We start from the raw sequence: 14,734 nt of genomic DNA on the forward strand, positions 1-14,734 counted from the left end.
AAAAAGCGGTCTATTTTTAATGTGCCTTAAACTTAAGGTTGGCTGTTTCAGTATTTCAGAGCAGGCACAACCGGAGTCCTCCAAATAGTGGTGTGCAATGGCCTCAGCAGAACCGGGTCATAGTTCTCACTGTTAGATGGAGAATCTGCTTTCTTCTTCATGCGAGAGCCAGAAAAGCCACCTTCTGGACAAAACATTAGAAGGTAAGGAGAAATGCAGTTGCTGGATGGCTTTGTACTTCTCCGTAGGGGCTGAGGAGAAGTGCAAGAATCAGCTGTTCACAGCGGGTGACAGAGCAGTACTAGTGGCTGGATCTAAGATATCCCACAAAAGTCCATGAGTTAAAGAAGAGAGAGGTCCCCAGCCGATGGCCCTTTCAAGAAGCGGTAGAACTTTCAGTAGGTGAGGCGAGGAGGTGGAAGTTAGGCCACTGGGGATGCACTGAGAGGGATAATGGGAGACTCTTTTCTTCTCTCTTTGCTTTGTGGATGCCAAGTGTTCCCACCACAGACTCAAAGCAATAAAACCAAGTGACCGCAGACATATATATCTAAACCACAAGCCAAAATAAACCTTTTCTCCTTAAATTTTTTTTTGAATGACTTATTTCCTTTTTTTCCCCCCCTATGGGTTGTTGTTGTGTCTGTGTGAGGGTGTCAGATCCCTGGGAACTGACATTTTAGACAGTTGTGACCTGCAATGTGTGTTTTGGGAATTGAACCTTCATCCTCTGGAAGATTAGCTGGTGCCCTTAACTGCTGAGCCGTCTCTCTACCCCCAACCTTTCCTCTTTTTAAGGTTGTTCAGGTATTTTCTCACAGTGATGGGAAGCTGACTAACAAAAGCAAGCACTGATTCTCCCATCTAGCCCACTTCTTCTTCAGACGGTTCGGTCTAGGTCTGAGCCATCCCCTTAGAGGTTATTGCTTGGGCCATCGTAGGCTTGTTATGTTCTTTATGACTAGGAAGAGCAACTCCGTTTCCGCTATTTCTGAGCAATTGGGAGATGTCTCATCACATTTCTGATAACGTTGAACGGGGCGGAGTTAGACAGCTTTCTAGGCGATAGAACACAGTGAGGAACACAGAGAAGGACTGACGAGCTAGATTAACAGTCACTACTCACTCATGTGAACCTCATGGTGTGACAGTCACATGGTCCGGGGAGAAGTCCCGGGGACTAGAGTAAGGCGGCGGTTCCTCCCCAGCCTCACAGTGCGGGGTGGGGGTGGGGGGATGGGGGGTGGGGGGGATGGGCAGAGCTTCTAGTGTGTCAGTCAGATCAGGAAGCAGAGCCAGGTTGTAACCTCCAAAAGTCTGCCCCTGGTGACGTAGCGCCACCTGTCAGGCTCCACCTCCTCAAGGTTGCATGGCATCCCAAAGCGGCACCGCCAGCCAGGCACCGCGTGTTCAAACACTTGAACACGTGAGGGGTTGTGTGTGCGCATGCTCTTGCAGTGCGCTGGCCAGGCCGCAGTCTGGAAGCTTGTCAGAGGGATGGAGAGACTGTGGGATGGAATTAGGGAAGGCCAGAAGGGGGTGCTGCCGAGAGCACCCACGATGGTCTACACCCTGGAAACACTGTTCCTTTAATCACCTCTCCCCAACCCCCGGGGGGCAGCCTTAACCCTTCCGAGGCCATAGAGGCAGGATTCCCCGCTTTGGCATTTTTCACCTAGCGAGGGGACAGCCGGCGTGAGTGTGCTCGACAGTGTTAACCAGGGAAGGGTGATCAGGACTACAGACAGGTGATCTCGTGGCAAAGCACGGTCCACAGACCGGTCTTGAAAAGCCCCTCCAGCAGGCACCGGCACTCACCAAAGGACGTCGAAGCCGCTGTTGGCAACCACCTGGCAAGGCATGTGGCGCGTGTGCAGGGGGTCAACCAGGCCCAGGGTGGGCTTGATGGCTCGGGAAGCAATGCCTAGAACCGGAGACATTTTAATACGTTCGAGGTGTGGGCCCCATCAAGAACTTAATGACCTCAGGGCAATACGTTTGAAAACAGAAGTATGAGGAAAGACTCCTTTTCACGGAGTGATGCAAGAAGCACCAGAGCCGGCGCTTTCAGTGGTGTGCGGGGCTGGCTTCCCCGGATCCCAGGAGCCAGTTCATGTAGCTCTATCAGCGGCCTGCTGGCCCAGCTGCAGTGTTTACCACCCAGAAACTGACAAGAACTGCAAACTACGGCTTGGTTCTTAATCAGTCCCAAAATGTTCACTCGTATACAACTGGCCATTGTTCTACATTGTGCTGTGTGACACTGGACAGGTCACTTAATCACTCGGAGTTCTGATTAGACCCTGCACACACACACACACACACACACACCCACCCACCCAACATCCTTCTCAGGAGCTACAAGGATAAAATGAGATAATGTGCATATAAGCCTTTTAAACACCATAAGGCTAAATTTAAATGTTGCTGTTGTCATCCATACCACAGGATCATATAATTTAAAATAATGCGATTACTCTGGGTGTACAGTTCAAGGTCAACTTATTTTGCTACAGATGCTGGAAGCAGGATATGGAGTCAAACTTATTCCTACCACAGCTGCCAAGAGTCGAAGAGAAGGTAAACCCAAAATGACTAAGAAGACAGAACACAGAACAGAAGTGACTGGGGATGGTCCAGGATTGGCTGGGATGGAGCATGAGGCAACTTTGTGGAGTTATGGGAATGTCTAGAATCTTGACTTGCCACATGTATTCGTTAAAATCCATCAAACGGACTCTTGAAAAGTATGTATTTTGTTGTAAAAAAAGATATCACGTTTTGATAAAATCAATTTAAAATTTAAAAAATGTCAGAGAGAGGGCACATCCATCATCACTGATCCAACCACTGGCGTGGACGGGAACATGGCCTATTAATACTCATGGCACTCGGGGGCTGGGAGATGGTTCAGTGGTTAAAAGCAATTATTGCTTGTTCAAAGAACCTAAGCTGGGTCCCCAGCAGACAGGTCAAGTGGCTCATTGCTGCTTGTAACTCCAGCTCCAGGGGATCTGACACCTTCTTGTGGCCTCCAAAGGCATATTCCCACAGCTACGGAACACATTTACACACACACACACACACACACACACACACACACACACACACACAAAAGAATATGTATGAAAAGAAATGTACGGCTTTTTGATAGCCTTTTCAGGTAATTCTCAACGAGAAACTTCCCAGCCCATTTTCACACATCCTTGGAGAAGAGAAAATGTGTGTTTGAGTCCAGTTAACTCCTTGATTTCTAAGTAACAGCACCAAAGACAAAGGAGTGAGTAAGAGAGGTTAGAGAGAGAATTTCAAAATAATGCTGAATAAAATTCTTACCAGTTTTTACTTTCATATGCTCATAGTCAAAAATGGCAACCCCGGTAGTCTCACTGCCAGTCCCGGAGGTAGTTGGAACTTGAACCAAACAATACTGATATTAGAAGGAATCTGTACAGAGGTTAGCGGAGATATTTAATTCCACCTCAGAAACAAGGAGCGAAGTTAGAAAAGGAAGTGTCACTGATCTTGCTGCTTGTCTAACATGTGTATCTGTGTAACATATATGTTGATGTGTGTGATGCCCATGCTTTACCTTAACACACTTATGAGTGTTCCCATCATCATGTTTTGTCTGTGGCAATGTTAGCATGCATGTATGTAATCTAGCATATATTTTTTCTTAACATACATTATGGTAGTCATGCTTAATGTCTACAACATCTGTTTTTGTTTGTTTGTTTGTTTTGAGACAGGGTTTCTCTGTGTAGCCTTGGCTGTCCTGGATTCACTTTGTAGGCCAGGCTGTCTTTGAACTCACAGAGCTCTGCCTCCCTGAGTACTGAGATTATAGGCATGAGCCACTGCACCCGGCTTAGGATCTGTCTATATTAACATGAGGTCTATATAACACTTACCTGGCTTCTATAGTTGTGTTAAAATGCCCTTATCAGATCTTTTAGTTTTGTTGGTCTTAAGCTTTGGCTACATGGCAATAGTCGAGAACTCCCCCTTTCAGTGGACTAGGGGAAGGGATGAGGGGAAGAAGGAGGGAGGGTAGGACTGGGGGAGTTAAAGGAGGGACCTTCAATCAGTATATATAATGAATAAATTGTGAAGAAAAAAATTTAAAAAATGCCCTTATCATATACATGGCTGCGTTAACATGCATGTATGGTTAACATGCATGAGTGTTTAATATGCATGCTATCTGTATATGTACAAATGCATTTTGTGAATTTATATTGCATATATGATAAGTTAACATACATGTATGGTCAACATGAATGTATATTTAACACACATGCTGTCTGTATCTGTGCAAACAGGTTTTATACTTATGCTGTCTGTGTCTGCACTGACATGAACCTGTGTTGAATGTAAGATCTCTATTGTAACACACATGTATGATGTCTTTGTCAGTGTTTTTTCAAGACAGGGTTTCTCTGTGTAGCCTTGGCTGTCCTGGACTCACTTTGTAGACCAGGCTGGCCTCAAACTCACAGCGATTTGCCTGCCTCTGCCTCTCTGGCTGCTGGGATTAAAGGTGTGCACCACCACACCTGGCTGTCTGTATCATTTTTAACTTGTATACGTTAATCTTGCAGGAAGTCTGTGCCATATTAACAGCGATGAGCTCTGGGAAGCTCTGCTCTCTAGAGCCAGAGATCAAGTTGCTCAGCATCTCCTGTCTCTAAAAGACATCTTTATTCTGCCTTGGCAGCAGCCATAGGAAGGAGCTGCTTCTGCTGGGCCCTGCGGTTTTGTACTTCTGTCAAGTTTCTAAGCTTTACTAATCACCTCTCTGTGTGATGCCGACATGGTTTCACCAGCGGGTCCCATTCATGTCAGAGCAGTTCATGTCCCACCGGCTCCCCCAGGTCCCCACCACGTCCGTTTACAGCAGGGGCAGAAAAAGGGAGAGAGTGCAGGGACAAAACTTAAACAGAATGTTTTTCTCCTCCCAGGCAGTGTATTTTAACAACACAGAGTGTGCTAACAGCTGTAGAAATGAGAGGGAAGAAAAGAGTAGAAAATCCCAAGTCCCCCCCCCCGCGGAACATCCAAGCTATTCTGACATAGATTTGTGCACTGGGCAGCCATGGAGCAGACGTCATCCAAAATAACGTGCCCATGCTGGCCACATGTCCCAGGGAAGACTCCAAACTCCAGAGCTGAGAGCCATTATATGGAAGAAAGGGCTGAACCTCCCCAGTGGCTGGGAAATGGGACAAGGCAGACAGGTCTGGAGGCAAGGCTGCCAACAGATACGAAATGTCAGTGAGAGCCCTTCCCTCCCCGACACAGCAACACCACGGCCTGAAACTCCAAGCTTCCTCCTGCTGACCCAAACTGTCTATCTGCAATGGATGAAGGTCAGAATTTTCAAATGAAGTAATTGCTGTCTATGTTGGCCTCTAAATAGGCAGTGATTTGAAATGGACAAATCAGAGGTTCTGGAAATGCAGACTTTGAAATTAAGAGCTGGCATGGCACCTAAGGCTTTTTTTTTTTTTTTTTTTTTTGGGGGGGGAGGTATTTGTGAAATAAAGCGAACGAACAGAGTCTTTACCTGCGATCAGAGGTTTAAGAGGCACAGTCACCGGCTTCCCCTTCCCAATGGGGGCGTTGACATAATCAAGGAACTCCGAGTGAGGGCTGGACGCATACAGATTGGCAGCTTTGCAGGTGTCCATGGTGGAGCCCCCGCCCACGGCAACATAGGCGTCAAAGCCTCCCTTTTTGGCAAATTCAATCGCATCCATGAAACTTAGAGAACAGAAAGCAAAAGAACATTATGCTATATTTTAAAAAGAAGTGCACGGCCGTGCTGTCGAAGAAGGCCCGGGACAAATTCTCAACGGTAGCCATTTTCGTGGGCATCCGCATACATAACTAACCAGCACCCAGCATTACCTTCCATCTGTAGGCTCCACCCTCACGTCATCATAAACCTGAAAGCTGATGCCGTTCTTTGATAGGGAATCCATAACTATTTGTACAGGAGGGAGCTGGGAGAGGTTTTTGTCTGTCATCAGGCAAACATTCTTAGCTCCCATGTTCTGTAGATCCTATAATACAAATCGACTCATAAGTTAGGCATGGGTACAGTAACACCTCTGGGGAAGCTAAACGTGATCTTTAAGAACAAAGGACTTCATTATCGGTCTGTTAACACTCTCAAGCCGACTAGAGGCTGCAGACATCTTAAATACTTGCCATGCCCACTTCCTTTGTAACCCCTGCTCCATATCTAAGGTTTGAAACAGCCATCTGAAAAAAAGAAAAGCATTGTGTATTAGAGTTGGACAGTGTATTTCTAAAGCCCTGAGCTGACTCCTCCATGTTTAGAGAATAAATAACACGTTCTTTAGCATGGCCTTCTAGGTCCCTCACCTTCTGGCCTCCCCTCTTCTTTAAGCAAACCTTGGCACCGATCACAGTGAAATGGTTGCCTTTGTCTTTCCTCAAATACACAATAAATTCTCACCTGTTCCTTCAGTTTCATAACCCACATATCAAAACTAACTCTCAACACTCTTACTTTACAATTTTATATGTCTCTCCGGTAGTTTTGCCCCTTCGTTTACCCAACCCTCGTGTGCATATATACACACCCAACATTTTGTGCAGCTACTCACGTCCATCTAACCTCCTGACCACCAACCCCAGTGAGGGGTGCCCTGCTGAAGGCCTTGTGCTGGACTCTGGTACCACAAATAACTAAAACACAGATGCACGGTCTTCTGGTGTTTACATACAAAGGCAGAGCTTTCACACAAATGCATATAGGCCGCTTTTCAGTTAAAGAACAAAACAATCATGGTTTGTTCAGACTTTGTTTCTTTCTTAAAAAAAAAAAAAAAAAAAGTAACTCTTTGAAATGAAGACTTAAGCAGTCCAGCTGGGTCACCTGGATCTCTATCATTCTCAAATGACCTAGCAACCACGAGGATTGTATTTTCAAGTGTCAGCCATAAGATGGGGCTTGGGCTGTCAGACGGCCCCTGGTGACCTAATTTATGATTCCTAACCAGAGGAGGGCCAAGGAGTTAAACAAACAATTATAGGTAATTATGTAATTAGTATGGCAAATTGCACCAGAATTTGTTGCTCCTCTACTCTCCCTTCAAAAGGTTACTTTGACTTCCTTTGTTAAATAAAGCCTGAGGCAAATTTTCAGAGTCTCGAGGTAGAACTGGGAGTTTGTCATATTTTAATAGTGATATAAAAGATGGCGTTTTAAACATTATTCCTGTTTTCTGACTATATTCCCCTAGCCTCACAATGCACACTGAAGCACAGTGCCTGGTCAAAATGAGACTGTGGAGTATCAGCTAACAAATTTCAAATGAGACACTAATGCTTCAGCAAACACTGCAGGTCATCCATAAAAGAAAGAATGAATTGATGAAGTCTACCTCAAAGGCATAATCTGTTGTTTTTCCCGAAGGTGAGGTTCCAGGAGCTAGAAGCACAGAAAGTAGCATCAGAGCATGCATCAAAAAACAAGCCTAACTAATTGTTTTTCGATAATAAAACCCAGCAGTGAACATAAACATCTTCTTTGAAATCTTACCAAAAAGTACACTTTTTGGCATTTTTATGGTTATACATCAACTATAGGTCAATATCTACCAAAAAGTACTAAAAAATGTTTTTCCCTCTTCTGTAAAGCTGGTTCTTACATAGGGCAATTAAGAGGCCATCAATGAATTTTATATTTAAAAAGGTTATTATTGCTGTGTGTGCATGTTGGCTCTGCATGCCACAGCAAGCATATGGAGGTCAGAGAACAATTTTGTGGAGTTGATCCACCTTCATGGAAGTTCTGGTCCAACTCAGGTCAGCAGGCTTGCATGGCTAATTGTCCTTCTCTGCTGAGCCATCTCCCTGGGCCATTTTCTTTCCTTTCCTTTCTTTTCTTTTCTTCCTTCCTTTCTTCCTTTTTTTTTTTTTTTCTTTCTTATGTACATTGGTGATCTGCCTGAATGTATGTACGTGTGAAGGTGTTGGATCCCCTGAAACTAGAATTACAGACAGTTTTGAGCTGCCATGTGGAAATTCAATCCGCGTCCTTTGGAAGAACAGCCAGTGCTCTAACCACCAGCCATTTCTCCACACTCCCCCCCCCCAGTCCCCATCTTTCTTTCTACCCTCCTTATTTATAACCAGTTCTGGCCAGCCACAAGATAAAGGAAAGTCAACATGATAATTTGTACTACCCATTTTTTGCTGTTAAAGAAAAAGAGGCCAGAACTAGATAACAACACAACACAGTATTGTTCCCTGAGGGCAAAGGCATCTTATCCAAATGCACATTTCTCTGATTCCTCTATGGCTTTATAGACATTCTTGCTACTACTATTGCTGCTGCTTCTACTACCGAAGCTTAGTTCAGTTTGTTGGAGTTATCTTTCTCTAAGCCATTCCCCAAATAGAAAAAAAGCCAAAAAAGATTGGAGAAAATGGGTCAAAAACAAAATGGTGCCTGTTTTCCCAAGAGCCCTAGAGGCTGGCTCTCCCTAGTGGCTGGTGGTAAGAGACCCCATCTGCTCTGAAAGTGAATCACTTACCAAGTAGGAAGGGCCTTGGTATGTCTGACCTGGCTTGACTCCTCATCAGGCCTGCTGTGCTTTCTGCTCAGGAGCATGCCTTGGCTGGCCTCTCCTTTCCTGCCTCTCTGTTAATAGCTTACCTCCTTCCAAGAAGATAATCAGTTTCTGTGTCAATCATGTGACATGAGGACTTGCTGAAGCTACAGTGAACTTTATGGGCCACAGAGTCTGGCAAGGATTAAGATGGTGGGAGCTGAAGACTTTGTTATTATTTTTAATTATTAAGAACTAGATTATTTAAAAAATGGATATGGGGAGAAGTTTTCCTTCTAGCAATCCCCTTTTAGAGTTGTCTTTTAACATAAAATCGTGTTTCTGAAGAACCTAAACATTCTTAAAGTATCATAAGTGTGTTTTCAGTTTTGGAAAATATTGTATTTAAAATTGAATGCACAAACAGCTTTAAATATCATGCACTCAACTAACCTGGCACAGTGGGAGCTATGTGCTACCAGCTTCACAGTGAGAGACAGACAGCCTCACACATGCCTTGATTTCCCTTTTCCACACTTTACCCAAATGTCAGCGGTGGAAAACAAAACTGTAAGTTGATGTAAAAACTCGAAACGCATTACCTTGGGAGTAAGTATGAGAGTGAGCCGGGCACTGGCATCTAGGGGAAAGGAAAAAAGGAAAACATAAACAGAAACAAAAACCAAAAGGAAGAAGTCTTAACGTGACTTTACACAACACCCTGGTCTTGAGTCTAACCTGGGTGGCGGCCGGCAGGGTGTAGAGCCAAACCCAACCCACTATAACGCCAAAGGCAAAAGCTAAACCCATCACTGTGCCAGACAATCCTTTTCACGAGGTTATTTATTCAAGCTCTACTCAGCCAAGGCCTGCAGGCAGCTCTGAGAAGCATGTTGACGGGGCTTCGATTTGCCCTGACAGGTCAGGAGCTCTGCACCTCCCGGCTCTGCCCACCCAGCTCTCCACCCTGGGAGCATTCTATGCAATTCTCCCACATCTTCAAGGTATGGTTCATCTGCGAACTGACTCTGCACTTGAACCTCCAGGAACTCTCAGACCACTGGCCTCTCAGGTCCCACCACTCTCTCCTGGGCCGCAGCCTCAGGCTCTGTGAGCTGGTCCTGTCCCTACAGTACGCGCGCACATCTAGCACATTTTCCTCCCTGAAGCCCTTCTCCTATGCACTTTCCACATTCTCCTTTCTGGAAACTTCCCTCCCACATCGGTCACTTCTCGGACAGTCCCTCCTTACAGCTTCAGTTTCTCCTGCTCATGAATTGTTTCTCTTTATGGCTCAGAGGACCTTGCCTTAGCGGTGTGTAGGCAAACACTTGACTGCACAGCCTCCTCCCCATCCCGCCAAAATTCAAATCTGGAATTAAAACATTCAGTCGGGGGGGTGGGGGGGGGAAGGTGAAGGGAAGAAAACGGTGGTTTACTCTGTGGCTCCGGGATCTCAGGGCTTGCCGAGGTCAAGACAAAACATAGAGCAAGGCTGCCATCTAGTGGCCTGCTACTTCCTCCAGGGGACAGGAAAGCAGGCCAGGCCCAGGTCCAGGCTCAGCTAGATTTTCTCTTTCCAGACCCTGCCCTGCAACAAACTTCTAAGCAAGGCAAGAGAAGAAAGACATCCGAAATATGGCAGGGACATGCCTGCCTCTTTCCACCCATTCGTGTTATTTTAAGTTCCAAGGCTAATTAACACACATCTAGCCCTTAGCTGAGGTTCCTGCCTGGCCCTCTCCTGCCTTCTGTGTTGGATCTCCTCGGCTCCCTCCTCACTATCCTTCCTATCCTATTAAGAGATTCATGTCTGAAACTCCCAGGCTTGCTCATCCTTTGGTTGTCCCGTTGGCCTATAATGGCGGGCTGTTTCCTTAGGTCCAGCACACTTGTTGGCCCCTGAAATCAGGCTGGATATTTACTTTGTTATGGAGCTCTTAGGGTCGGAGCCTGAGCTCTGGCAGTCTTAATAACTAGGCTCACTCACTCAAGAGGCTAATTAAGGAGTCAAAAAAGTCAAAAGCAGGTTGAAATTTATTCAGTGTGGCTGCACCGGGAAGGGAATCCTTTCTGTGTCCCTTCCTTACTGAAACTGCTTCCGGGGGCTGGAGAGATGATGGCTCAGCGCTGAAGGTGGCGGTTTTCAGAGGACTTGGGTTTGGTTCCCAGAACCCACAAGGTGACTCCCAACCCTCTGCAACCTCAGTTCCGGGAAATCAAATGTCCACTTCTGTCCTCTCCAGGCACACGAGGGATGCACTTCCTACTGGCCCTGGTGTACTAACGTAACTGCACTCACTCATATTGCCTCCCCAAGCGGCTGTTCCAATCATGTCCTGGGTGACACAGGTTCTAAGGAATACAGTGCTTTGAAGGAGTCTCAAAGCACTTTACATACTAACACAGACATCAACTCAGTGAGAAGTAGCTCCCCAGGTTTCCCTGGCCATGGAACTCTTCTTTTACCACACTGCATCCGGAGACGCTTCAGGGCGAGACATGTGGCCTTAGTAGCTTTCTGTTGTTAACAGAACACAACTTACCATTTCATTATAGGCTGGGGAACAAGGACTGCAAAGCTGAAGTTCAACCCATGGCTGTTCCACTGCTCAGCTATTGTGACATTGAACAAAGTATTTTTTCACATTTTTCTTATGCTAGAGGAAAATACTCAGCATGTCAGAGTTGTCATAAAGATTATTTCCTGCTACCCATAGTTCATGTGCACTGTATGTTATCTGGTATGTGTGCATGAAGTGTTTTCCTAGTCATGTATCAGTCCTTACTGCCTCCAGGAGGGCAGGCCCCAACTCTCCGACTCTCCCTCTCTGCCAGAATTCCTGTCCAGTCCCTCTCCTTTCCCTACCTCATGTCAGCTCAAGCTTCCATTTCCCAGGCTGACTCTGGCACTTGGACATTCACTCAGCCTTTCTGGAAGGAATCAGGCCAGGGAGGATAACTCTGTGTGGTCTTTTCCCTTTGACAACCCATCTGCTGAGATCTGCAAACTGTGCCTATCCCCTCATTGGATCTCTAAGTAGCCTGTGCTCTTCAGCCTCCCACTGTTGTATTCTCCGAAAAGAGCAGATCTACACAGACCAGTGTACAGTGCAGCTTCACTGTTCATTGTCTTAGCAACAGTGCCAAGCTCTACACTCCCCATCACACTGTGGGGCCAGGCCGGCTTCTCTGAGTATTTCCTTAATGGTAGCCACGCCACACTGCACTTCCTGTCCCACCATGGTGTCAGGCCCTCCCTGCAAATACTGTGGCATCTGCTTTCCTGAATTCTACAAGTACCTGCGGGGTGCTTTCAGGGGTTGCCAAATCCTGTGGCATCATTGGTGCAGCCTGTACTCACGCTGTGCTTTGCAGATGCCTCAGCAAGTGTGCGACCCGTGTGCGTGCGGCTGCGGCCATGGCAGTTCTTCTTGTCCTCTGGCTGCTCCACCCCCACTGCCAGCCAATCCTAGCGGCTGGACTCCAGAAGGAAACTATCTGCCTCCAGCTCACTGGCGTAAGGTCACCTGACCCAACTTTAGCCCATTTTTCAGCAGCAGTCAGAACCAGCTGCCAACTCTGAAAGAGCCTCAATGGCAAGAACTCCATAGGGTCATGTGTAAACTTTAATGCCGGCTGTGTGTCAGGGAAAAAAAAAAAAAAAAAAACAAACTCCTCGGCAAACAGCTTTGGTTTTGATGAAGTACTTGAGATGCCTTTAGCCTCATGGATACTTACAACTGCAAACTAGCAGGGTTCAGCAGTGCTCATCTGCCATGCCCCAGGCCAACAAACTTAATTAGAACTTTACCCAAAGCCATTAATAACCCACAAGTTTTATTAATTATTATGAGCTGAGCTTGCCTTGCATTTTCTAAAAACAAAACACTAAAACGGTAACCTCCAGCCCAATTCCCCACTGCTATCAACTGGCATATCAGCTTGCTTTACGGAGAGGGCTCCTCCCTCAATTTTGGATTTTCTATTAATAATTTTCAGGAGATCGTGATGGAAAGTTAAGTTTATTAAGATCAAAAGAAGACATTGGTGACGGGGAGACACCCAGGACAGCAATAAACGCGGAATCTCCTGCTGGGTGCGGCTGCTCGTTTATAATCTCAGCACTCTGGAGACGGAGCCACAAGTTCCAGGTCAGCCTTGGCTCCGCACTGAACTCCAGGCCAGCACTGGCTAAAACCTAAAACCCAAGTGAACCAAACAAAGGCCACTGGTTGTAGACAAAATGCCAAGTATTTTCTGTAGTAATAAGGGTAAGTAGCATTATTTACTGTGGTTCCAATTTTTCATTTAAAGCAATGTGCTCATTTGGCCTACTGTACCAACTGAACCAACATCAGTCGCACTATACTTTTAATTAGTGCCAAAAGAACTTTTGAGTTTCCTCAATACAAGTGGCTCCTGTAACCACTTTGTGCTTTTCAAGCACACTCTATATTGGTAGCCAGATCAATGGCTTCACCTACAACTTCTACCGACAGTAAGAGTTCCTTTAAATACTTGTAAACCACAGGCAGACAGAGTTCTCCCCATTCTCCCTGCTTTGATAAATATACAAGTTTTGTTACAAAAATAAGGCAAAAATGTTGAAAGCAATCTACTAGAACTCAGAAATCTGATCAACCCTTACCCAGTATCCAAAGTCAAGATTAAAAAAAGCAGGCTGTTCACTTATTCCTGGTTCTGGTCATATTATTTCTGTAATTCTCATGTTTTCAAAATACACACTTAACTTCCAGCCAATGTCTCTATTGTGGGAAAAGTTTCAATTCGTAGTCCAGCACTGACACTTGAGGGGGTGGCAAACCCGCCCCCCATCAATGGCAAGCTCAGTGAGGGAAGCAGCCACCTCCTGAACCCGCTTGCAGTGTGCACAACTTAACCCTTAGTACAGACAGTCCTAGCTTTGCAGGTCCAGTGGGGAGAATACTACTTCCGCCTCTTCCCACCTTGGTGCGGCATTCCTTTCTTCTTGCCACCTAAAGCAGGCGGCCTGGAATGCTTCTTGCCAGCCAAGCCTCCTTTCCTTTTCTCTCCCTGGCCTGGCGGGCCACCTTTTCTCTTGCCCGAAGGTCCTGGCCGGCCTCCCTTTCTCTTGCCTTTCTGGCTCATTTTCCTCCTCTTGGCAGCCTCCTCTTGATCCTCCTCCCTCATCTGCTTGTTGGTGGCCCTCGTCACGTCCATCTGAGGTTTCTTGCTGTTCATGATTCGAAGTAGCTCCAACTGGTTCTTCTTCTCGGCTGCGAAGTCTCCAAAGAGGGGCTGAAACTTCCTTTTCTTGCCGGAGCCCCGGGGTGCCTTCTCCTTGGGGAGGCGCTCCTGGAAGCGACCCACCGAAGCGGTGGACACCTTGGCCACTTGCATGGCGCGGCCCAGCTCCTCCTTACTCTGGTGTCCCGTCGGGTGTAGGCCAGCTGAGCTGGGCATCTGCATCTTGTGCGCGCGGGCCAGGTTCCGCAGCCGGTTCAGCTCGTTCTTGGCCACACGTTCCTTCTTGGCCTGAATCCGCTTGGCGAACTGGTCTTCCATGGGGTCGGCGCTCCCAGGCACCTCGATCAGCCATTCCTTGGTGTCGTCCCGGGCGCGCTTGTAGCCCCAGCGGCGCCGCCACTGGCCACTCACCTCGTCCCACACGAGGTTGGTCTTCTTCTTGGGACGGATGCCCTTAAGGCGGGCGAACTGCTGCCAGCGGGTGAGCGGCCGGGGCCGGGGCAGCGGCTTCTCGCGTGGTAGGCGCGTGGCGGGTTCCGGCAAGCGCGCTACCACCGCCTCCTCCACGCGCTCGGTCGGCAGCTGCCATAGCTGGTTGATGAGCAGCTGCGTGTTGTCTCGCGCCAGGGCTCGCAGCTCGGCCTCCGGCGAGGGCCCGGCCTGGCGCAGCACCGTCGGGGGGTTGCGGTCCAAAGCCAGCAGGTTGCCCAGGTCGAACTCCAGCTCCAGCTCCTTGTGCACCGTGATGCGCTGCAGCTTCTCCGCCTCCTCCTGTTCCGCCTTGGCCAGCAGCTCCTCCACGCTCTGGCTCTCCATGGCCCCCGCTCCGGCTCGGTTCGCTCACTCCGGGGCAGCAGCAGAACACAGCTCCAACGCGGCAGCACCCAAGTAACCGGCAAACCACGTGCGGACGT

General features: G+C 47.4%; 2 protein-coding genes across 7 annotated transcripts in view; both read right to left on the bottom strand.

Annotated features, from left to right (window-relative positions):
* The window catches only part of Adhfe1 (alcohol dehydrogenase iron containing 1), a 28,605-nt gene extending 15,298 nt beyond the window's left edge, over window positions 1-13,307 (bottom strand). For 2 of the 6 annotated variants that reach the window (XM_055603153.1, XM_055603158.1), the window contains exons 1-8: window positions 11,953-12,025; window positions 9,191-9,228; window positions 7,419-7,465; window positions 6,217-6,270; window positions 5,914-6,068; window positions 5,570-5,766; window positions 3,337-3,414; window positions 1,819-1,924 (exon numbers count right to left, since the gene is read on the bottom strand). In XM_055603153.1, the coding sequence (XP_055459128.1) occupies window positions 1,819-1,924; window positions 3,337-3,414; window positions 5,570-5,766; window positions 5,914-6,068; window positions 6,217-6,270; window positions 7,419-7,465; window positions 9,191-9,228; window positions 11,953-12,011 (734 nt within the window). In that variant the 5' untranslated portion in view covers window positions 12,012-12,025. Of the gene's footprint in view, window positions 1-1,818; window positions 1,925-3,336; window positions 3,415-5,569; window positions 5,767-5,913; window positions 6,069-6,216; window positions 6,271-7,418; window positions 7,466-9,190; window positions 9,229-11,134; window positions 11,249-11,891; window positions 12,029-13,239 lie in introns of those variants that run through there. The other 4 variants (XM_055603155.1, XM_055603156.1, XM_055603157.1 and 1 more) reach the window with 4 other exon arrangements.
* Window positions 12,412-14,734, bottom strand: Rrs1 (ribosome biogenesis regulator 1 homolog). Its single transcript, XM_055603159.1, has one exon. The coding sequence runs from the start codon at window positions 14,634-14,636 to the stop codon at window positions 13,539-13,541; it is 1,098 nt and encodes a 365-aa protein (XP_055459134.1). The 5' UTR covers window positions 14,637-14,734; the 3' UTR covers window positions 12,412-13,538.

This window comes from Psammomys obesus, unplaced genomic scaffold, assembly GCF_907164565.1.
Source record: "Psammomys obesus unplaced genomic scaffold, mPsaObe1.curated_primary_1811, whole genome shotgun sequence".
In the NCBI taxonomy this organism is placed as follows: Eukaryota; Metazoa; Chordata; class Mammalia; order Rodentia; family Muridae; genus Psammomys; species Psammomys obesus.